The following is a 22696-nucleotide window of genomic DNA, read 5'->3' as shown; positions in this document are numbered from 1 at the left end:
CAGTGCTGTGGCGCTGTAATCTTTGGCTATGTCGGCTGCTACTCAAATATTTTACGTTTTTGATACTAAATTAACTTCTGAAGTATAACTTTTTTATTGTTTTTATATTTTTCAATATATTTTGTTTGTACAAAATAAAAAAATAATTTTTAACGATACAATAGTCTTCGTTAGGCTTAACATCGACGAAAATTCAACGCGAAGCGACACGCAACGGAGAAAAATTTCAACACGGGATAAATTAATATATTTTTTCGTATATAATTAGTTATCAGAAAAAAAGTTATCCAAACAACCCCAGTCCCCAATTGATTTGGATAAACGACGCTCTACTGTATTGTAAAACATTACTTTTAGAAAATTGTTTTAGTTAAGTTACGTCAACTCAACACTTGGGCGATCTGCCCAGGGGGTGCCTTCCGGGAGGTCTGTTTTAAGGATAACTGCCCCTATTCAGGCATTAAAGACGTGGAGAAAACCAGGAAAACTCTATGTAGACAACCCGTGCCAGCCCTTCCTGGCCAGGCGCGAACCCACGACCGAACTCCCAGTGTTCGGGAACAGAATTACTTGGCCAGTAGTGGGCACTATATTGTATTAAGATTGATTTAAAAAACAGCAGAATTTTAATGAACTTATTATTACGCAAAAGCCATATTCACATTGATTCGTATTGGCGTAATAGTCATTTTCTAGATACGTATTGTATTGTATATTTGATAACGGGATCCCTTTTAACCGATCTCTCGATACTACCGCGAATATCAAAAAATCACATTAATTAAATACTGTATGGTTAAGCAGGGCCGGATCTAGGTTTATCGGAGCCTAGGGCTTATTGAAGTTCATGATGCTTCCTTTTTGTTACATTAAGAATCTTTAAATTGAGATTTAAAATTCATTTTTAATAACATCAAAATCAGAGTTGAAATACAGTACATTTATTTATGAAATGGTGTTGAATAACAAACTTTATATCTTATATTAAAAAAAACATAAGAAATAGAATATTAAAAATTTATGATAATTCAATTTTTGTGGGCCCTTCACACCTGGGGTCCTGGGCTTAAGCCCTATTAGTCCCAATGTAGATTCGCCTCTGATGTCAAGTAAAGACAGCTGGTAAAGCCGCGTTAATTAAAATTTCTGCAGCAATTAATTTCGCGGGTTAATTAATCAAATACAGTACCGCGTTAAGCAAGAGATACCTGTATTGCAATACCCTTATGCAAGCCAGAAACTTTAGCACAAGGTGTGTTCTAACAATTTTCGATTTAGGAAATAATATTATCGTACAATTCTAGATTATTACTCCTTTCAAAAAATGCCGGATTATCGAATATTTCAGTTTATTGCTCGTCGGATTAACAAATTTCTCTTGATAATTTTACATCATTAAAAATTTTAAACACACTTTAACAATAACTAAACGTTGAGTTGCAAAATAGGATTGCTACAGAGCAAGAATACAAAAACAGGAAGAAACAAGCTTAATTTTTCTCTGTATAAACTTATAATAAAATATTAAGAAAGAATGTTTATAGGTTAATTATCATTAAATGTGTAATACAATCCAGTATTGATAATATTCGAATTTAAATATACAAATATTTAAATTTGGAAATCTTGGAATTACAAGAATTCTTGGAATGTTTTCTATCGTATAAAAAGACCTTGCAACTGATAAAAACGAGAAAGGCAGTGCACATAAGGGAAGAATTACAGTTTCTGAAATCAGGTAAATAGAAAATCGTGTAATTAAAACTAAATGTATTTTTTATAATTCCTTAGTATTCATAATATTCTTAGTAAATGAGTAAATAATATTACATCCATGATAAATTTTTACATAGGTCTATTAAAATTAGTAATTTTTAAAGTAGGCTATAAACAAAATAGCAATATACTAATTAAGCATTTATATTCGTTGAAGAATAGTAGAGTTAACAAGTAAAACGGCAAAGCCGTATTTGTGACAAGACTATATCTCGGAGACTCACTGCTAAGCGGAATCATTTCGACGCTCACGATCAAGATTGCCACTCGCGACATATGAAAAAACTTGGGTCTGGATGGGAAAAACCCGGATTATTTACCCAGAAAAATTCATAATTAAAATCTAATTATAGATACTTTATCATAATACATTCATGCTGTTATACTTACAGACACTATAATACAAATTTAAAAAACCATTTGTGAACCGCCGGGGTGGTCGAAACGGTCGTACCTCCCTTTTCGGCTACAGGTTGTCATACCTGCTCACTTGTCAAGATGGCTAAATTACGAATGCGGTCCCGAAGGGTCGGGATTCTTTTTGGTCAGGTCGAGTGGAGGAGGTGAGAGGGGTCGTCGATGAGGCGTAGGCGATATGCGAGTAAATGACACCATTTAACAATGGAAACAACGATTTATTAGATTAAGGAAAATTAACGATTACAATCTCTAACAATTTGAGGAATGAATTTAGTCCGCTAGCTCCTAACTCGCGGAGAGAGAGTTCACATCAAATGCTCCATACCTCTAGTATATTTCAACGTAGACGTTAGTAGGTTATGCTCTTTTCCTTCCGATTGACGCAAAGTTAAATATATCCCGAGACTTAATCCTCTCCGACCAGCCGTAGATGATAGACTCCCCCCGAGGAGGGGGAAAGAAGTCGCTTTTATAGCTTCGGGCTGGGGAAATTAGTCATGTGATCGATCCCCTATTATGAGACGTAGAGTTGGTCTTGCAGGTGTGTAGGTTAAACTTGTTCCCGGGACCAAAACAAAATGACGAATTCGGACTTTAACTATAAACTTTGTCTGTCTTGCAGCAGAGCAGAGCCGGCTCTACCATAGGGCGAACGGAGCAGCCGCTCCAGGCGCTAAGTCCTAGGGGGCGCTTCAGTGGTAAAGAAAATTAAAGGGTATAAATTAGGGGCAACCANGGCTGACGGATACGCAATTCTTATCGCTATCGAAGAGTTAGAAAGAGCCGAAAGACGTTGTTTGAGAAGACAACGAATTTTTCGACCACGAGTAGATGACATTTCTTTTCGTGTCAAGTCAATACTTATAAAAAAATTTTAATTCATAATTGATAAATGTATACAGCAAATTTTTCTAAAAATAAAAAGAAGTATCTAATTCATCGAAAAAGAGTATTAAAATGATAGTACTGTAAATTATATGTATAGATTATTAAAAGCATAGACACTACATTAAGATTATTTATTAATCAGAAGTGTTAAGTTCTGATTAATAAATAATCTTAATAGACAAAACAATTTGAGAAATAGATCGAGGAAGAAAACTATATGAAGAAAGGATTAAGTTTAAATATATTTTCCATTACTTAATGGATTTTTTAGGTTCAACACATGCAATTAATTTTTCAAGTAATTCTCTCCACAAAGCGAATTGTCTTTTTCTTGTAAATTCGTTGTCGAATTTTCCGCTGTTCATTTTCTTATTATTTTCTATATATGTTACTAATATTTCTTTTTATTCTTCGCTTATTTTTTAAAATAAAACATTCGAGGTTTTCATTTTGTTTCTGCGTACTATATTACCACAAGACAACTTTTAAATGTAGCACGTGTAAACTAATTCGCGTTGATTTGTTTACAACTTGTTACAGTTAAGTTGATTGGTCGAATCATTATAGTCGCAAACCCAGATGCATTGTAAATAATCCCATCATGCTTATCGACAAACGTAAACAAGTGAATATGACCTACTTCCGCTCGCCTTTCGNCGACAAACGGGACCAAGTGAGTATGACGTATTTCCGCTCGCCTTTCAAGTTCTCTCGAAAGGTCTAACTCGAGACTACCGATTATGTGAGTCACAGTAACACGAGTGAGTTCGATGACGTCAGTTCGAGTACAACACGAAAAACTCGAGACTAAGGGCCCGGATGGGAGACAAGTCCCCCAGCCCAGGTACCAAGCAAGTAGCGACCAAGCACAAAACATTGCCATCATCTCCCGGCTTGAAGACCGGGCTAGGACACTTATAAGCCTTACAATCAGGCTTCATCAGTGGATACAATTAACTGCCAGTTGATGTTCTTTTAATGTCTGGTGATTTCTTCTCAGCATGCATCTACATTCATTCCCTTATTCAAATTTGTTACATTTGCATATGTTATAATACAAAAGTATTCTACAATTCTTTTTAAACAATTTTTTTACTTTACATGATATTTTAATATTATTTCTATCTATTTTACAGTCATATTGATTACAATGTAAATACCACGGAGATTCCTGTCTTTTTAACCTAATGGCGGCTTCATGTTCTTTCAACCGCACTTCCAGTTTCCTTCCGTTTCTCGAATATAATATTTCGGGCATGGACATATATATGGAAATTTAATATATAAACTGTATGTTGTTTGATTTTTTACTTTATATCTATTATTTAAGTAACTGCTATACCACTTACTTAATTTACTCTTTGGATAACCATTTAATAAATATTTTTTTTAAAAACTACAAGAAAAACTCTAAATTATAATTCTTATTGCCCCATAGAAACAAAGAAAAATATATATTTAATGGAATTGACGAAAACACTAAACAGGACAACGTTACAAGAAGACATAGAAGCATAAAAAAAGAAGGTTTTCCGTACCATTAGTTTCATTTCTTTGACCTATGTTTGAAAATATCATTATATTTATAAGCAAAGTCGACTAAACTAAAAAATCTTGTATGGTTATTTTTCATTAACTAATTTATTAATATNTACGTCGCAATCTTTGGCTATGTCTTCGGCTACTCAAATGTTTTACGTTTTTGATACTAAATTAACTTCTGAAGTATAATTTTTTAATATATTTATTTTGTTTGTACAAAATAAAAAAATAATTTTTAACGATACAATAGTCTTCGTTAGGCTTAACATGGACGAAAATTCAACGCAAAGCGACACGCAACGGAGAAATATTTCAACACGGGATAAATTAATATATTTTTTCGTACATAATCGGTAATCCGAAAAATAAGTTATCCGAACAACACCAGTCCCCAATTGATTCGGATAAACGACGCTCTACTGTATATTAAAATATAACTCCTCATATAATTTTATTTAACTGTTTTATTTTTATTAATTAAAATGAAAGTCTGTAAGTAATTAATTTTGAATATACAACATACAACTGCTTGTAGATTTTTAATTTTAAATAAATATTTACAATTCACTTTTATTCATAATTTATATAAAAGTTTTGTTAAAAACATCAAGTGAATATTAATTATTAAAACGTTCTCTTCTGTCTTTGGATAGAAATTTTCAAAGAAAATTGATTCGAGATTTTTCGGAAATTATCATATAAATAGAAAAATTATAAAAAAATAAAAAGTTAGGTTAGAAACAAACTTAGAACAATGGAAAGACGGGACATAGGAGAGGTAAATAATTCATTAATTATTATTTTTTTTATTATAAGTAGAATGTTATATTTTTGTAATAATTATCATCGACGTAAAATATTTTTTACTGTTACGATTAATTTTAATGATGCACGCGCTTCTCTTTCGACCAATCAACAGAAAGAACGGATATCATTTTTACAGCATGCTAACCACGGATAGAACGATAGGACCGAAAAACTTGTTGCACTGTTTAGACCCTATGTACAGTATAATAGTCACTATCGAGTGCATTCATTATGCTTATTTTAATGCCTGTTTTCGGAAGTTAATAACGATTTTTTTTGTTTTTTTAAATACATTATTGTGAATGAAAAATTTCTGAACAAATTACATGTTGTTTTCGGTTCAAACAAACGTTAATTAATTAGAATGGATGTTTTCGTTGTTGTATGCAAATCTGGCCAATTTATTCAGGTTAATTAGCCACTTTTCTGTAGAGTAAATAATGAAAAATTCAAAATTTGTTCAATTAAAAACATAGGAGAGGTAAATAATTCATTAATTATTATTTTTTATTATAAGTAGAATGTTATATTTTTGTAATAATTATCATCGACGTAAAATATTTTTTACTGTTACGATTAATTTTAATGATGCACTTGTTTTATATGTAAATTTATAATTTTTACAGCTTCGACAGTTATAAGTTATACAGGATGGCCTAAAAGTCGGAGAACCATTGCGAACACTAAATTGCTCTTATTCGAATGCTTTATTGCTTACAAACTTTACAAAATCGTTCTCGTGTAGTACGCTATTTACATCGCTTCGGTACACACAAATTGCGAGAAACGCTGTTAAGTGACTTTTGGCCCATCCCGTATTTGTTTCAGCATCTTGTAAGGTATTTTATCGCGCATAGCTTCTACACAATGGCCGAATTATGGCACTAAATTATTTCATGTGTTATACAGCAATTGTTTTAAGCTAGTTAAATTGCATTTTTTTGAATTATAAAAGTTTTTTTATCCGTAAGCGGACGTTGCCGTCTACTTAAAACATTTCTTACATATATTTGTCCATACATATATAGACAAATATAAGCTATATTTAAACTTTTTGCGGCGCGGAACACTAGCGTTTCAGCCTTCAAGGATTTTGTAAAAATGTTTTTTAAAAGTTTCAGTTTCATTTTTATACTAAAATATCGAAAAATAAACTTTACGTAACTCCTAAGAAGCTTTATTGCTTAGAAAATATAACTGCTTTGAAACCTTTTTATGTATTCCTTACTTTATACTTTATTGCTTAGGGAAAGTTCCGCAAAAACAATACCGAAGCAGGAGGGTTCTCTAAGTATTAAAAGCCCGAAGACCAATAATGTATAGAGATTTGAACTTGCATTTTCTTAGAAATAGAGAACACAAAACAAATACATAGCATTTCTAAAGAAACAAGTATTTTATTTATTTAAGAACTATAATAAAAGTTGATAGTGAACATAATTTTTCTAGAGAACCAAGGGGACCATTTGGTTCCGGCTTCTCATTTCACTAGGCCTCAAACATTTGTTACAATCATTTCACTGCTTTTCTCGCATATTAAGGGGCTCAACCTTTATTATTATTATTATTATTTTTTTTTGCCAAATTTTACTTGTAGAAAAATATAGTACAATATATTAACGCTGTTTTATTATATAATACGCTAGATGCCTTGGAAACCTAAGTGGTTCGAGTCTACCCACCGCCGAAAGGCCCGCGAACAATAACTAATGAAACGACACATCATTACGTTAGCAAAAAGTGTTATGGGTTGCTCAGCACAATATTTCGGGCACCGCTATAATTTCGTTGCTGTATCCTTGTGAGTCGCGGAATCCCAGTCAAAAACCACCGCATTATGCAGTCGTAGGACACCGCGTAACTCCGCATAATTGTTACGAGAAACTCTACTGTGTTACGTATGTTTTTGGCACTAATATTAAATTTGAATATCAAAAATTTATAAACTGCGCTGCCGGAAACTGCATATATTATTCTGCACGGTATTCCATCGATGGAATAATATCAAGTCGAATTTCGAATCGACTTCTAGCTTTAGATATTCGAATCAATTATCGATGTTTTTCGACTTTTTTCTCGCCATTTACAGAAAATTCTCTATATTTCTCATATGGTATCTAATCTATAATATTCGCTATCCGAATTGTTCGTTAACCGACTATCGATTTACCGTAGGGTTTTATGGGAATTTGATTAATTCGTTCTGAAAACCCCAAAAAATAAAAAATATATATATACATTTTTACTAAGTTTATTTATACGTAATAGTAAAAATATATATGTATATACACAGTCTTGCATTTTTATTAGTCATGTTTTTTCCGTTTGTGGGGTTAAAGAATCTGTCCGATGTCGATGGCTTTTCTCTCTTCTTCGGGATCTTTCGGAAGTAATAGCATTGTAATTGTAGATATCCCTATTAACCTCGACCCGGTTTGGATGCCATTCTAAGACCGTCGTTCCGACATCCTCCCACTTCAAAAAAAATGTTTAATAGCGGATATCGACATTAATTCTCTTTTTCAGAAGAAAAAGTATCTGGTCGAGTTTCTCGGTGTTTTGTCGTCCGATCCGTATCGGGTTCCATCACCAGCTCTTCGATGTTCTGTATTTCTCGGATGTGATTTTTGTTACTCCTTTAGCCGCTCGAGTCTTCTCGATTATACCGTATCTTTCTTAGATAAGATCGAACTGCGGCCTACCGTAGACCCGTTCGAGCCATACTGCCCAGCAACAACAGACATCAGACATCTGCCCACTCTCACCTTTCGAAAATAAAAACCGACGCAAAACTTAACGAGTGCCCGCCCGACAGTCTCGCGAATACTATAAAAGAATTGTTTCTGTCAGAAAAATAAAAGACTGGAATTACGAGGGAACGTTTCAAAGTTCGGAGGAATACTATCCGGTCGAGCGTCGACGTCGACGTCTCCCGCGCTCCGAAAAGTTTGAATTGTTGCCCGAAGACGAGGGAAGACCAATCGATATTCATTATTTTACGTCGCTTCTTCTCGTGTTTGTTCCGCGAGGTGTTCTTTGTACGGAACATAAAAATCTTTCGCGAAAGTGTTCGTTAATAAAAAGGGTTTTAACGGGCGCGCCATCTGTTACCGGCGAGACGAACTACAAGTTTTAAATAAGCGCGCCCTGAGACGTAGTATTTAGGACCGGCGATTACCGGCAGAGAAAGCTTTTAACCAGTTGTTCCGTCCGGCTCCGGGGCCTTTACGCCACGTTTCTGTTGGGATAACGCCTGGTGTAATCGTATTTTTAATTTTTTTAAGATTCCGAACTCGCCTCGAGCTCGAAAATGGCGGGCGTCGATTGCACATTTTATCGTCTATCCTCGAGACATTTTATGTTTCCTAAGGGTGCGCGCACCCCACTTTGACGACCGATAGCTAAGGATATAGGAAGTTAAACTGCCAAATAGAACTTTAGAGTAGATCTCGACCGTGTTTTGCTCCCGGAGAATTTTCTAGTTCTAGAAAATCATTGTTTTTATATGTACCGAATGTCCGAAATATCTGCGAATCGAGTCCCTTTTAATCCCACCTTGGGCTTCGTGTGGGCGGGAGAAGATCGAGAGAAAAGCGGGGATGATCGAAAGGGTAACGGGATAACCGCGGAATGGGAAGACGCCGTGTCCCGGAGAAGAAACTAATTTGCAACTTGGCAAACCGGCGGATGTACTGATAATTCTACACCAAGTCGTGTAGAGTCGCCATTCGCGGTTTGTCCTTCGGGAACGAATTCCTTACGGAAGGTTCCGCCAGTGTCGAAAAACGCCATCACGGGTTTCCAACTTTGACTTTTGGAGACGACTCTTCGTGAGTCTCGGTGACGGAGGTGACTGCCATCCGTCGAATGACGTCTCCTTTCCCGAGGAGACGTCATTCGAAAATAGAAACATCGAGCCTCGTCGCCCGTCACTATCGATCCGAAAATGGAACAGAGCTTACACCCAGTTCTTAATTAGCACGTAGAAGAACTAGATGTAAGCTCTTGGCTCTATTTTAGTTCACTTACTTTGGCTCCTTTGTGGCCTGTCCGCTCTCGCGTTATGGATTCGTTAGGGACGGTGTCGGAACACGACAGTCGCGATACCGCTAGGTGCGTTTGTATATCAAATATAGGAGCATTCGTCGAACTTCATCGTCACACCACTTAAGGTTTTAAGATCAAAAGGATATATTGAGTACGCGTATGGTCTGTTCTTCCTTAACTACCCTTCTTCAATCTCAGTAATTGAATAATTTCATGGCGAAAGGGGCGGAAGACCGGGACTACTCGGAGGTATCGCCCGGGGTGAAAAAGGAGAAGAAGAAAGGGTGAAAGTGTGATAGGAAAGACGGTGAAGATGGGAGAGATCGTCCCTTTGGTATATTTCCCACGTGTCGCGTTGCCGTCAACCAATCCCTCCTCGACCAATAATCTCGAAGAATCTCGGCGCCGTTTTCTTTTCCGTCGCTTCCTCTCTCTAAAACTTTTGGTCTCGTTCCTCGCCGGGACATTCCCCCTCCCCTTTGATGGGAAAATATTAAAAGTCTTCCCACCGAGAATTAAACGCGTTTAATTTTCTTCTAACCATTGTCATTCCTATCCGCCAGAGCTCGATCGGGCGACGGACCCGTCAATTCTTAGAAATTCATATTCGAATATCGTATTTATTAATGCGGAATGATGGCCTACGGCGTTCTTAAGGGTAGTCACGCGCGGAAAATCGAAGGTAAACAAACATCATCGATTATCGCCGAGGAAAGAAAGAGCACGAGTCGCCTTCGTCACTTCCGGTTGTTATTGCTTTCTTCTCGTTAAACCATTGCGATCCGACGCCTGGCCCCTTTGCTCGACCGCCGAGTAATGCGGCGAAATAAATTTTGTTTACGTTGCCGTTCGGTTCCCTTTTCTGTGAAAACAGAGGCAAGAATTGTCCTCGGACCAACAAAAGAAAATAGTTCCTCCGGTTCGTACAGTACAATTGATGCTTGTAATTAAGCTCTGCCGTCAGAAACGATTCGAAAGTAGACGCCCCGTTTAACCGGACCCGTTCCGGTACAGGAAGTGAGAAAAGGATTCGGTTCCGGTATCCGCGGCCCGCCGGGAAGGAATGGACTGGCACTCACCTGGCGCAGCGAATAACTGGTGTAACTCCTGGCGGTTTTTTCCCGGGCGCAGTTTTCTCGGGGGATGCCCGTGTCTAGACTAACGCCTCTTCTCTCCCCGGCGCGCGAGGCGGCCTGCCGCAGGGAATCCAGGCGCTCGGAACTGGCGCGGTACGTGGCCACGCTCACTTTCATTCCGCCGACGCGACGCTCGCTCCGTCTCCTTCTCGGACGGACGTCGACTGTCGCGCCGCCGCCCGCCCGGCGTTTAAAGCGCGATCTGGTCCGGTGACGAAACCAGAAAAGTTCATCTCCATTCGTCGTCTTTGCGCCGATACGAAGAAAGGGACGGGAAGGACCCCCGAGACCCCTTACGTAACCAATCGGGTATCGATCGACGTTTAGAAAAATACGCGTAAATGCGCGTATTTGTGGCAACGTCTTTCGTAACTTCATTAAGTCGACTTTTCGGCCTCGGATCTTTAATCGGCGGTCTTCCTCCCCAATTCCGGGGAAGGAAGAGGCGGGTTTAACCGGATCCCGCCGAGCCTTCTATTAATTAGCCATTTCTCACTTAATCGTCGATTTAAACGGAGAAAATGAGAACGTAGTCTGAGAGGATTCCATTGAAAACAGATAGAAACGAATAATTAGTTGGAGGGGAGGGTGACAAATTCGTCGTCCCACTTCTCCCTCGAAAGTGCGTATCGAAGTCTCTCTTTACGCGACCAAGTGTGACTTTGGGATCGGTCTGTTCCCTTCTCCTTCCTTATTTTACATTAAATACAGACGTTTGTTGGGAGATTGCGTTTCCTCTACTTCTCGGGAGAAGAAGGAACAAGTAGCGGCGTATCCTTTGTTCCAACGTCTTTAACAATACAAGTTATCTGGGGTAATTCGAGAGGAGAGGAGGATTGGTGTGGACGTCGGCTTTTAAGCCGGACGATAACGCTTACCCTTAATTCCCAACGATAATTTTATTAATAACTTTGTTCTATCAATTAATCGATTTTCCTTCCCTTTATCTTCTTCTCCGACAAGTTTCTCCTCTCCCCTCTCTTTTAGCCGAAGAGACTTTATTAAATGCTTATTTTTAGGACCGCTTATTAGCGGCGCGGGTCGGTATTTCCGGAAAGACGCCGGCAGGGAGGTAAATCTAGAAGAGATTATCCGGAAGAAAGGGAGCTCCGGGAAAAAATAATAGTTGATTTTTGTAGGAATCTCCGGTAGAGAGCGGCCGTCTTCCTTCCTCTCGCTTATAATTGACACTATCCGGATGATAAAAGATGCCCAGGAACACGGAACGTCTCTAACCTTAAATAAGGCATGACCGGAAAGAAAAATGGGGACGATGGCAATTTCCCGAGAAGAATAGAAATGGGCTCTTACCGAGACGATACACCGGGTTTCTTGGCGCATTAAACGGGAAGAAAGGATATCGAGGGTTAGGTTCTTTCTCCGCCATTGTAATTTTCTGGTTTCCGAGGGTCGAAACAATATCGCCAACAGTCGGATTTAAGCCCCGGACCATTAAGGAACGTCGCACCTTCGGGGACGTGCCCCTTAACGTTGCGCCCACCCCAGAGAACTTCCTTTCTTTTCCCGTGTTAACGTGTGGCCAAGAGATTAGCCACTTCACCGTCGACTTTAATTGAATTTTTCTTTTTCTTCCATTTCCGGTCCGACGTAATACGTTTATAAGACGGGAAAATTTTACTTTATTTATGGACCCAGAATGCGACTTTTATTTCTTTTTATAAATAAAATAAAGGACGGAAAAATAATCTCTTCCTCGTTTATATTTCATTGACAATCTCCCTCGCTCCAAGAACATGATTCGTATTCTAAACCGTGTTTTCTTACGCCCCCTCCAATTCGCTGCTTAATCTTCGGTCCGCAGAAACCCGATTAACCATTACGATTCTAATCTGTAATTTTGCTTCGTCGTCTGTCTCGAACGCCTTACTTAGCCGTAGCAGCGAAGACGTCGAGCTACTACAACCGAAGAAAATAGGGTTCGTGTGTGCCGAAAGTCGATAAAAACACTAAATAACTCGAGGCGGGAGAGAATCTCGGAGAATTATTCTCGCCTCCCGTTGCGGACGTTAAGCACCCGTCGTCTAGACGACCGGAAAGCAGTCAGGACTCTCCCTTCTTCAGAATACAAGAAGATTACGAGGTTGTGTCCATTCGTTCGTAAGTACGCGTGTGGCGAACAGTCGAAACTCACGCCACTCCTTAAAAGTGGAAAATACACCAATTTATTCCTGGCTAGATCCTTCCCATTTTCCTACGCGACACTTATAAATAAAGGGGTGGAGAACTGAAATTTGTTTATCGGATGCGCCTTCGGACGACAAAGCGATTTGGTGGTAACGGAAATTAATGTTGACGTACGATAAAAAGAATTCCCGTTTCTCTCCCTCCTCGTGTTACGATAAACGAAGGAAATCTAAATATTCATTGGGACGAGACTATAACAATGGCTCATTATCTGACGTCCCAATACGTTTGCACGCAATTATCTGGCTAAAAAGAAATAAATGCGCTCTTATAAACCTTCCAACTTTTTGCGCTTTTCGGACCCGACTAAGGGACTGGAACGGTGGTCACCAAGCGTAAATACGATTTCTGCGGACTTTTAGCCCAATTCTGCAATTTCTAGACGAAACGAAGCGATTAACTCGACTCTATTTAAATGCTAATTCGGATGACAATCGTTAATAATCGTTATTCATTGCTCTATAACCCGCAAAGACCCCTTCCACTCGGATACAATGGCAGACCCACGTGCTATAAATTACCATTTTCCTCGTTTACATTTAATGGACCAACTGTTGCGTGGGGATACGATTGGAGTTTCCATTTCCGCGACGTAACGACCAATCAATTGTTTATTGCGCCATTTTTTGTAGTTTATGAAAGGATTTTCCAAATTTGCCTTTAATATTCCTTCCCCTCCGCAGAATTACGTAAATTATTTTCTTCGCGGACCATTAACGCGCTGTAGCCGAAGCAGAAAGACACTACTCAGAGGGATATTCTGTTTATTTACGTCATTTGTCGTCTTCCTTCAGATCGTTCTTAAATCGAGTTTTAATTTCGGGCAGCAATTCGGCTCGTTTCATCAGTTGGACGGCCGTCAGGGCTAAGGACTTGGCGGCGATCAGAGTGGGTGTTTGGGCCTGCCACGATCCCGCCGCTTGCGCAAACTCCGAGGAGTGATTGGGCGCCGACGTCCCTATGGAGTAATTGGGGTGGATGCTGGGGACTACGTGCGAAACGCTGCCGAAGTCGGTGGAAGCCACGAAAGGAACCACTCGGGAATCTCCGTCGTTGAATTTCACGCCTGCGCACGCATCGAGACGTCATTATCCACCCCGTTTTATCATTTGTTTAGTTTATAAAAACTTACCGAATCGCGTGGCGTGTCTCTGGTATATCTCCGCCATTTTGCCGTTGGATATCAGATTGTTGGGTCCGTGGTTTTCTACCAATTTATAAACCAGGCGACATCCCGTGCATTGGGCAGCCGAATCGAAACACTTGCGGACTTTTACGCTCAGTTCTTCCAATTCTTTCCACTTGGCCGCTCTGACGTAGAACTCGACTTGGCTTTCGTCGGGAATCACGTTGGGAGCGCTTCCACCTTGGGTGATCACCGCTGGAAAAGCCAACGATGTCACCGGACACCTTCCAAAATCGGGGATTAACACACTTACCGTTTATTCTGGAAGTGGATTTGATGTGTTGTCTCAGACAGGCCAAACTGTTGTAGGCGATGACGGCAGCGTCCAGGGCGTTGACTCCTTCCCAGGGAAATCCGGAAGCGTGAGCGGCCTTACCGAAAAACTTGGCACTCCCCTGCAAAATGCGCATTCGTTCCGACTGGGTTTTGACAAGAACGCGACAATTGCACTTACTTTGACGTTTCCTATAAAAGGAGGAAGCAGGTAATCGGAGTTGCTAGGATGAACCATCATGGCCGCGTCCACCCCGTCCAACGCTCCTTTTCTTATCATTTCCACTTTTCCGTTTCCTCCTTCTTCGGCCGGAGTTCCCAACACTATTATCTGAAACGTCCAGACTTGAAAATGCGGGAAAAAAGACATTTTAAACAACAAGTACCCGCCATTACTTTTCCCGGAAGAGAAGGGTCGGCTCGTAGAGCGTCCTTGACCCCGATTCCCGCCGCAACTCCCGCTTCGGCTATTAAATTGTGACCACAGGCGTGTCCCAGACCCGGAAGAGCGTCGTATTCGCATATAACTGCCAACGTCACTTCCGCACCTACGAAAAAATGATGTAGAAGACAAGTGATCTTTCGCTCGAGACCCAACAGGTGTGATATATCTAGAAACAAGCGGTACGAAAAATTATCTGTTTTTTCCGATAGAGACAGCCTTGAAGGAAATATATCGCTAGTTACAGATACTGTATTTAGAAATTGGAAATTTATCTTTTATATTTAAAATTCGCGTAGATTGGCAGTAAAAGGAGTAAGGCGTGTAATTCGCACTAAGAAAACAGTAAGGCGATTGTGCGGGCCGATTCCTCGGGTGTTTCCGCCATTTCCGAACTGTTAAAGTGGTTTTTAGACCAGATACGAGGTTTAGGAGGTAAAGATCTTCGACGATCGGCGGAGAAGAATTGTTCGATATTTTATCGTCGGGCCTGTAATATTGTTGTTGGCGAAAGAACCATTTATTTTCGAAAAAAAGGAAATTGTTATCGTTGTTATATCTCGATTTCGAAAGCTTTCGATTTACTTTATCTCTTCTGGCAAAAAATTCCTCTCCAAAAAGTAAAAATACAAAAAAAATGTTATTAAAAATCCTCTTATTCGGATCAACCCGGCCATCGACTCGTTCGATTTCTACCTCAGTACATCGACCAAATGATAATAATTACGACTCTTCTCCTCCTTAATACGTCGCGCTTTAATGGCAGTTCTTTCCACTCACCCGGTAAACGAAACGAGACTTATCAAACGTCGTTAATTAATCGATTATTAATGAATATGAATAGTAAACAGAGACGAATTTGCGCACGGCTGCGGCTTACGCCTCATATTTTACACGTATCCGTAGAGAAGAAGAACCCGTTGTATGTTATAGCTACGACCGCAAAAACACCTTTCTCTGGCGATTTAATGCCGAGGATTTTAAAAGTATTTGTTTACCAATAATATTTTCAAAGGAAAAATTCAAAATGGCAATAAATATTCGAGTTAAGCGATTTCGCTTTAAAAATTCCAATGATAAATTCGATAATAAATTTCCAACGTTCCTTTCTTCCGATGTAACATTTTCCATATATTTTCCTCCCGAGCTAAACCTAACAATGGACGGAAACGTCCGTTTTCAATTTTATCTGCTATCAAATTACGTTAATTGCAATTATTGCCAACGACGTTTCCGAGGGAATTCGGGTTAATTCTAATCCAAAAACATGGCAACAAATTTTGAAAAAATGAGAAGAAAGGGTCCTACCGTTGTTAGATGCGTATTCGGCTTTAAACCCCGTGGGTAATATGTAATTTCTGGTTACGCGAAAGCCGTTGTCTTCCAAAAACTGGCTGAGAAAGTCGTGAGCGAATTTCTCTTGGAATTTCAATTCCGGATTTTCCCATAATTTTCTGCTCAATCGATAATATTTCTTTTCTTCGACCGAGGGGGAGGAAAGTTCCTCGTCTATTTTCGCCATGGATGCGGCGTACGCGTCCATCGTCATTCTTCGTCCCTCCCGTTAACTATCGCCCGGTGTATTCGATAAGAATTTATACCACGCACGAAACCTTGAACATTGCTCCTTAGTGTTTTTTCCTTCTTAAATCAACTGGAAGAAAACCGATCGGGACGTCCACCCCGTTGCAAAACACCAAGATTTTATTAACGATTATCGGAAAAATTAACATCGACTCCCGTTTTAAATTATATTTAGATATCCTACCTTTTCGACAACGGTCTTCCTCTTGGCTTCCTTTCTTTCATCTATTGTCTATTTGTGTTTAACGCGTTTATACGCGTCTAACACGTATGTAATATCTTTAAGTCCGTTTAATACCCGTATACTGGTTTAATGCGTGTATACGTAATTTAATAAGTATTATACGCGTATTACGTCTCGATAGAATAATTTGACAACCGCCGTATTATAGAAAGAGACTCTCTTTACTTATTCGTAAATAAAGTGGAATAAACTATATTTTTGATTAAAATTTTCGAGTATTTTCGATAAATTTTTCGTCGAAAGAAGACAAGATTGCTGTGTAAATAATAGGTGTGTTGTCGGTAATCGATACCCGCCACCGAAATATTGAAAATAAAAAGTTTCGCAAAAGCAAGATTGATAATTTCAATGAAAAAACGGTAAAAAAAATAAATAAATAACCGAGGATTCGGTTATACAAAATTAAAATATACAGACCGAAATTTTATCATTTTAAAATGTCTTGGCACGAGAAAGCAGTAAATAATTTTAAATAAATTAAAATATGAAAAATTGATAAACGAATATTAATAACAATAATTTCGGAATTAATTACAATAAAAGGACGGACTAACAAAATTATGAACGATAAACATATTTACAATTTAAATTGAGTGGTTTTTTCCTCTTACCACACATCCGAGTGTACTGCGCCGGCCATTTCGTTAATTAATTACGAAAAACAAATGCAAATTTAAAATTAATTAATATATTAAACTTAAATTTAAATTTGAAATGAAAATAAATAAAATTGCGGACGTAATGCCAATAAAACAAGAAGGTAAAAAGTAACAAGGTAAAAGAATAAAAAGATTTGGATTAAACATTGCGTTTATTTTCAAATTTTTCAAGGAAAATTAAACAGTATATATTATACAGGTATGATATATATTAAACATAACGTAATCTAGTAGTCTACTGTACATATAAATACATGTACTGTACAGTATATTATATATTGTTTATACATAAATAAATGTACCAGTAGTATAAGCACATATTATACTCGTATACGTGTGTAATACGTCTAGGCTATATATTGTGTAATCTCTGTATTTAACGCGTGTATATCTGTAGGGAAGAGTAGGGGAATGGGACCACCTAAGGTATTTTCATATTTTTGAAAAAACTTAACGATATTGTGACGAGTTATTTTAATGGCGCAAACAGTGTACTCTGAGAAATGAAGCGCGAGAGTCAAAACTCGAGTATTGTTTTCCTTAATTATAAAAAACAAAAAACATTACGTCGAGCCCCGTTACCCAATTACGTGGGGTAATGGGAAGCATGGTATAAAAACGTTAGAAATGTTTGATCAGAAACTAGAAAACTCAATTATTAACTTTTTATATATGTATTCTTCTCGAAATAGTTTGTGCGTTTAATGATAAGTTCGAGCGCTTTAAATTAAAAACTTTAATCACTCGATACAATAATCACAAATGTAATCGTCCGGAGTTGTACCACAATTCTTTGTTTCTACCAAATTCCCCGCGGACCATGCGGGTATTATTAGCATCGCTCGCATCTACGTCATCGTCTTCGTTGTCATTCGATTCTCCTCGAGTCCCGTTACCCCTTCGCGCCAGTTTATGTTTCTAACCTCGACTAGACACGAAGGGAGAAAGTAAAATGTTTTCCTCGTATGTATTTTAATAGTTGAGGGAATAGTTAGCATTAATATATATTATTAAAACAATAAGTTATATACAGTCGAACAAATGATAGTTTCTAATTAGAAGAAAGATGCACCAAACTGTTTTTTCCTCACGCAATCGAGCGTGTGCGGGGAACAGCCGTCATATTCAGAATTCGGAGTTGGCTCCGCAACTGCTAGATGCAAGCGCTTGTTGGGATTGGGAATTCTGAACCGTTTAGCCAAAAAAAAAAACAAGTGGGCCCCGTTATCCTACTTTCCCCTATACTTGTTTAATACGTGTTATATATATATATTAGGCTATGTGTCGATAGAATAATTTTACAATCATCGTATTATAGAAAGAAGACAAATAATAAGCCTGGAGGAAATACATAATACGATGCCGACAGAAAATTTCTTTAATCGAAATATAAGAAAGAAAAATCGAAGAAAGGAAAAATATTGTGGTCGACTGGGAGATGGCATTGTATTCGAAGTAAATACAACACCATACGTAGGTAAACGCCTGTGTAAATTCATAGCGCAAAAAATAAAAATTAACAATTTAGATAAATATAAAGTACAAACGCAAATTAATGTAGGAAAGAAGCTAAAATCTGTGTAAGGATAAGGTTAGAAGAAGGTGTACTCGACAGAAATATAATTATCTTAACTCTGGAGTGGCGACCAAATGTTTATTGCCTTAATAAAGAAAGAACAGCAATATTAGATCAGAGGAAAATGTCATAAAAGGAAAATATACGGATCTAACAAAAACAGAAGAGAACAAATGTAAATAATGGGGTCGATATAAAAGCAGAAATTCGTAAATATCAAATTAACCATCTCCATTGGAGCCCGGACAGACAGAGATTGCTTTATTTGTCGAATTTGTGTGAGTTTTACAAGAAAATTTTCAACGCTTCGTTAAATCAACTACGATTCGAACGATCCGTGATACAGAATTTATCGAACCAGAATTGCCACTCTCGTGCTATTAACTAATAATAGGTTGACAAGGATTTACATAATATTCCTTTTATTGCCATAGGAGTATTATAGAAACTTGCAGTAAATATTTACTTTCCAATAATTGACTTTATACATCTACTGAAATATCGCTTTTAAATCGTACAAATTGCCGAGGTTAAACAATTTTTCGGGGTGGAAAGTTTAAAGTTCGGATTTCATCTAAACTTTAAACTTTCCTTTACAGAACTGTATATAATACAATGGGCAAGGTGGTATAATTGAACCTTATCTTTTAGTTCTATAAATCGCCTTTAGACAAAATTAAACAGAGTTAAATCTTTTACAATTAATTATTTTGTCGGTTGACAAAAAAATGATTTAAACTTTGACAAAGTATCTCATCGATCCAATATTTTGTCTAGGGATTTCCTTTTAACTAATTGATATGTAAATAACTGCTTTAATATTAAGAATAAATCGATAACTGGATCTTTTTAAACTGAATTTAAATTGAAAGTTTAAATAATATTTGTGATTAAATTTTCTGAATTAATTAGCTTTTATTGACGAGAGAATTGTCTAGTTGTGGATATACAAAATATTAACGTTTAACCTACGAAAGTTACGAATGAATCTTGTGTAACTACCGGCGTTAAGACAGGGGATACGCAGTACTTCTGTAATTTCGATTCTAAACCAAGGTAAATTGGAACGTTGTAAGTCAGTATCGATTTTAGTCCCTCCATTTCAAACGTCTCCACCTAGAATTTTCATAATTGCAGCTTTCCCTATCGAACGAATATTAAACAATAAATTAATAATTTAAATTTACAGTAAATTTGATAAGAGCGTGGATACGAATCATTACACGCTCTTGTATGCTACTGTTCTTCTTATCTCTGTGCCCCACCAGTGACAGAATACCGGTCGCTGGTTCGCACCTCACAAATGGAATGGCTATGTGAGATTTTCTGAGTTTTTTCCACCTGTCTAACATCTGAATGTTAGACGGGCGAAGGTGTAATTAGCAATTGATAGTGATTAGTGTGATGAAGGACCCTCCTCCGACACACTAATCGCTGTCAATTTTCTTATTTATTTATTCATTAAAGAATGTTGTCTCTTTAAAAATACAAATATTCGAATCATTCGTTAACTCTCACGCTTAAATTTTAGTCACCGGTCATCTGTTATTCCGAGCAATCTACGATCCAGAACTGTAATAACGTGTAATTCAATGTTTACGATTAATCGAACTTTTTTTAAGTGTAATTCTTAGGATACAACTAGCAGCGATGCGACAATCTTCTTTAAATCGATATAAATATGAGATTAATAGTATCAAAGATACTTCAATATCTCTCTGATCTGTAATGTTTTATCAATTCGGCTATTTTCTGATATTACAGAAAATAACCGAATTGATAAAACATTACAGAATTGCAGGATACAAAATAGCCTTTTATCACAAATTTAAAAATCATAAAAGAAACCACTTTTCATTAATGTTGTGCGTGTTATATTTTATTTTATAATATAATTTTTTATACTCGTACGAGACAACTTTTTATGAATTTATCAATCAATCAATCAATCAATATCTTTATTATGTACAACAGTTTGTACATGCCCGGCTCCGCATGGCACTACCGGGAATGAAAACCAGATACAGTAGTTGTTAACATGTTTACAATACAGGAATTACAGAGATATCAAGAAGTAGGTTGGAATAGTATACAGGAGTAAATACAATGATGCCTGCAGGTATAGCGATAATGTTGTAGTTAAATACAATTTGTTTACAGTATAAGGTACTGTACATACAGAATTACAAAGTGATGGATTTTGAAGGCTATACAAGTACAGACATTATGCAATATTACAAGTGTTAATGCAAAATAAACACTTGTATTAAATTTATCAGTTGGATCATGTAACAATTTTGGCACCCCATCGTCTCAGTGTCCTGGGCACGTGTCTCCTCTGTCCCTGCTTTTCCACGGCCGTGCCAACGCAACGTATGGACGATACGCCGAGAGGGGATACTTCCGAGAAGACTTTCTATGGAAAACGAACTCCTATTTATGTGTTAGTCACGCGAAGAAAACTATACGTTGGTGGGCGCGAATCCTCGAACAACTGCCTGTGTTTAGTGGTTTTATCTACCCGGTCATCGGTGGGCTAGAAAATTTACTGACGTTTTCGCTCTTCCAAGCGCAGGTTTTACTGAATTCGTTTAGAAAGAAAACTATTTGATTTATGTTTAGTGTGGTCTGTAAAAATCAGTAACAATTTTAAAGAAATCTTCGATGCTTTGTCTTGGGTTAAGGTGTCAGCCCACCGCTTTTGGGATACGGGCTCGAATCCTCGCGGGTCGAAAACCCTGGGAATTTTTTGCCATCTGTAAGATGTCCCGAGTATATCGAACCCCACCCTTCGGCAACTCTCCATTTCACTGTAGTCCTGGCTGAATACGCGATAGGTCTAAAAACGCTCTCTTAGTTCCAGAGGGCTGAGTCAAAAAGATAAATGAAATAAGTGTAAGATTATAATAGAATTTTCTATAATCGACTACACCATAGCTTATTACCATTACTGATTTATAGTTACTGGTCGGTGTAGAATGCAGCGTATAGCCACTATTTTAAATAAGGAATATATTTTAAAATATTTATTGGATTTCATAAATCTACTGACAAGTAAAATCAAATAAGATACAAGAGAACTGCAGTAAAACCTATAAACAACGACCATTATGTTCTCGTCAATGGCCGTTGTTCGGAAATGCCTGTGTTTGAAGGTTATTATTATTTTTTTTTTGCATTTTTTCCCTTCCCCTAAAAATATGGGCGCTGTTTAGAGGTGTCCGTTATCGGAGGTTCGAATATAAATATCAATTTAAAAACAAAATAGTAATTAAACTTTTAGAGAGAGAAACTATTCTGAGTGTTGAAAATTCAAAATTTAAATAGCTTAATGAATAGAAAAAAAGCCTTCGTCTGTTTATTATAATAGAAGAATATCTGTATTCTTTGAAATACACAGCAGCTGCTCTCCGTATTATCTATTCACCAATGGGAAAAATTCATTAGTAGCACGCTTGAAAGATTTCAAATACATGCCGAGATTTTTTAACGCGCACTTGTTCTACGTCTATTTATTTCTATAAGTTTAAATAAAATAAACGATAGAATATTCTTTTAAATAAAGACGTTTATTAAAATATTGGTTGAAAATATTGGCCAAAATTGTAGTATATAAGACATCGAACAAGTAAAATGTAAATTGATTTTGTAATTTACTTAGGATTACGAGACATTTTCTTTTTTATTTTATTTTAGCCTGGTTCAAAAATAGAAGCCTTATTTTTTCAGTCGTACGTATCAGTTGAACACATCGCATTACAAATCGACTCGATACGTGACCATAATAGAAAACTTCATCGACTTTCTCCCTTTCAAAAAGTGTGCAAAATACGCAAACTTAATTAACAAATTAACGCCAACATTAGTCTATTTATTTTCGAAATTTTACGTTAAAATTTAGTTTGCTTATA

General features: G+C 37.4%; 2 protein-coding genes across 2 annotated transcripts in view; one reads left to right on the top strand and one right to left on the bottom strand.

Moving 5' to 3' along the window:
• Positions 1 to 4653, top strand: part of LOC111632224 — a 16143-nt gene extending 11490 nt beyond the window's left edge. The window contains exon 6 of the mRNA XM_023376605.1: positions 4221 to 4653. Coding sequence (XP_023232373.1) covers positions 4221 to 4229 — 9 coding nt within the window. The 3' untranslated portion in view covers positions 4230 to 4653. The remainder of the gene's footprint in view (positions 1 to 4220) is intronic.
• An 8128-nt stretch (positions 4654 to 12781) lies between these two features.
• Positions 12782 to 16406, bottom strand: LOC111632217 (peptidase M20 domain-containing protein 2-like). Its single transcript, XM_023376595.1, has 6 exons — positions 16031 to 16406; positions 14677 to 14828; positions 14462 to 14611; positions 14261 to 14402; positions 13954 to 14202; positions 12782 to 13887 (listed from the first exon to the last, which is right to left on the bottom strand). Exons 1-6 carry the CDS (start codon positions 16269 to 16271, stop codon positions 13595 to 13597), a joined length of 1227 nt encoding a protein of 408 aa, XP_023232363.1. The 5' UTR covers positions 16272 to 16406; the 3' UTR covers positions 12782 to 13594.
• Between the last annotated feature and the right edge of the window lie 6290 nt (positions 16407 to 22696).

This window comes from Centruroides sculpturatus, unplaced genomic scaffold (assembly GCF_000671375.1).
Source record: "Centruroides sculpturatus isolate CEXI.00-Female unplaced genomic scaffold, Cexi_2.0 scaffold407, whole genome shotgun sequence".
NCBI classification, from domain to species: Eukaryota; Metazoa; Arthropoda; class Arachnida; order Scorpiones; family Buthidae; genus Centruroides; species Centruroides sculpturatus.
This window is presented reverse-complemented; position numbering and strand designations above follow the sequence as displayed.